Source organism: Trachymyrmex septentrionalis, unplaced genomic scaffold, assembly GCF_001594115.1.
Source record: "Trachymyrmex septentrionalis isolate Tsep2-gDNA-1 unplaced genomic scaffold, Tsep1.0 scaffold40, whole genome shotgun sequence".
In the NCBI taxonomy this organism is placed as follows: Eukaryota; Metazoa; Arthropoda; class Insecta; order Hymenoptera; family Formicidae; genus Trachymyrmex; species Trachymyrmex septentrionalis.
This window is the reverse complement of record NW_017305569.1, coordinates 3,685,971-3,687,637: the sequence shown is the minus strand read 5'-3', so window position 1 is coordinate 3,687,637 and position 1,667 is coordinate 3,685,971. Positions and strand designations below refer to the sequence as shown.

Here is a 1,667-nt window from a genome sequence, read left to right as displayed (position 1 = left end):
ATATATATATATATATATATAAGAATATTTTAACGAATACCATATGCGGGTCAACTTCGTGTTAACTACGGCAAGTTGCTTTCCTCATTTAGCGCCCTACATCTGTAGAAGCAAGGACTAAATATGTACCTTATTATAATTAACGACAATCAATTGTTATTAAACCCACCGTCTACATAATTATCGTTTACAACGCCGGCCGATAATCGATTATTCAAGCGGAATCTACACAGCACATTGGAGTCACTCTTTAATCGAACTTCTCGTTCTTTATTAAACAAGAGGAATTATCGCTAACGGAACCTCCCCCGATTTCGACCCCGATTTTTCCAGACAATGTTCGAGAACGGGTGATGAGGCTGATATCGAAGGCATACTCCTCCCTGAACCTGATGACCATGGCGACGATGAGTGGAATGTCGTTGGACGAGGCCCGACAGGCCGCTATCGACAGGGACTGGACTGTTGACGGTACCATAGTGCAACCACGCAAACAGATTGATGAGGAACAGTACAGCCAATCGGACAAGATCTGCCTGACGGAGGAGCAGCTGCAGAAGCTCACTCAATTCGTGTCCTTCCTAGAGAATTGAGGGAGCTTCGCCGTTTCCCGATTCTCGACATGTGATTTCGGGTTGCCGCGCGGTTTCTATATGACGGACTTGAAACTCCTCTCGCAATCTCACATCGTAATCCTATTATATAAAGGAGGAAGTGCGCGCCAAAGGTACATCATCGATGTTCGCGTTCGTAAAATAAGCATACTCCGTGAGAGAAAGGGAGAAGGAGAGAGAGAGAGAGAGAGAGAAAGAGAGAGAATGAGAGAAGGGGGAAAGTGATAGAGACGGAGAACCTACCCACGCGATTTGTTCGTTCGATCGGAAGGATAATTCAATGAAGCTCCTCGCAAGCGTGGAATCAACAACTATATTAATCGATAATCAGCTGTGCGTGCGAGAGGGCGGACTGGCATTTGCGGAAAGGGATCCTCCGATCAGGAGCACTCCTCTCTTCTCTCCGTCCCGTCGTCCTTCGCCGCTCCTCTCCTACCCGACGTTGGATCCCATGGAAATATCGTTTGCAACCGTTCGCATCGCTGTAATTATCAAAGCGGATCGCCGCAGTAAGAATCGCGCAGGTAGCCGTTAACGTTCCTCGCGGACGACGACAACGTACCTCTCTTTCTGGCGCGGATACGCGCGGCGTGCATATGATATAATGCGTGGACTCTTCGTAGCGTATTTTTGAGGCGATTAAAAGAAAATAAAAAAAAATAAAAGGAAGGAGGGAAGACGAAAAGGACTGGAACTAACTGTTTCAAGCGGCGTGCTCTGCTGGATTTTGATAAAGTGTGTTATAGCAGCAAGTGAGTGTTTGTACTTGTTTCTTTTACCCGTTTACCAAACTATATCATTATCCTCACGCAACATTCCCTCTCCTGACATTACATGCGCGCTTCCATGCGAGAACCGCTTACCGAAAATGTATTTCGAGATGAATATAAAATTTATAAACTCGCGATCGGCGATTATTTTTTCTATTTTTTTGTTTTCGAGTAATAAGTTAATGATTCTTAATAATTAATGGTTTTTAATAATATATGTTTTCTGTTTTTTTAAGAGAATAAATTAATGATTCTTAAAATTAGAAAAAGATAAAGAGATTCG

The 1,667-nt window shown here is 43.6% G+C and overlaps 1 protein-coding gene across 1 annotated transcript in view; it reads left to right on the top strand.

Moving 5' to 3' along the window:
- Positions 1–1,366, top strand: part of LOC108751042 (COP9 signalosome complex subunit 8) — a 3,967-nt gene extending 2,601 nt beyond the window's left edge. Inside the window, exon 4 of the mRNA XM_018490976.1 lies at positions 334–1,366. Within this exon, the coding sequence (XP_018346478.1) occupies positions 334–593 (260 nt within the window). The 3' untranslated portion in view covers positions 594–1,366. The remainder of the gene's footprint in view (positions 1–333) is intronic.
- The last annotated feature ends 301 nt before the right edge of the window (positions 1,367–1,667 follow it).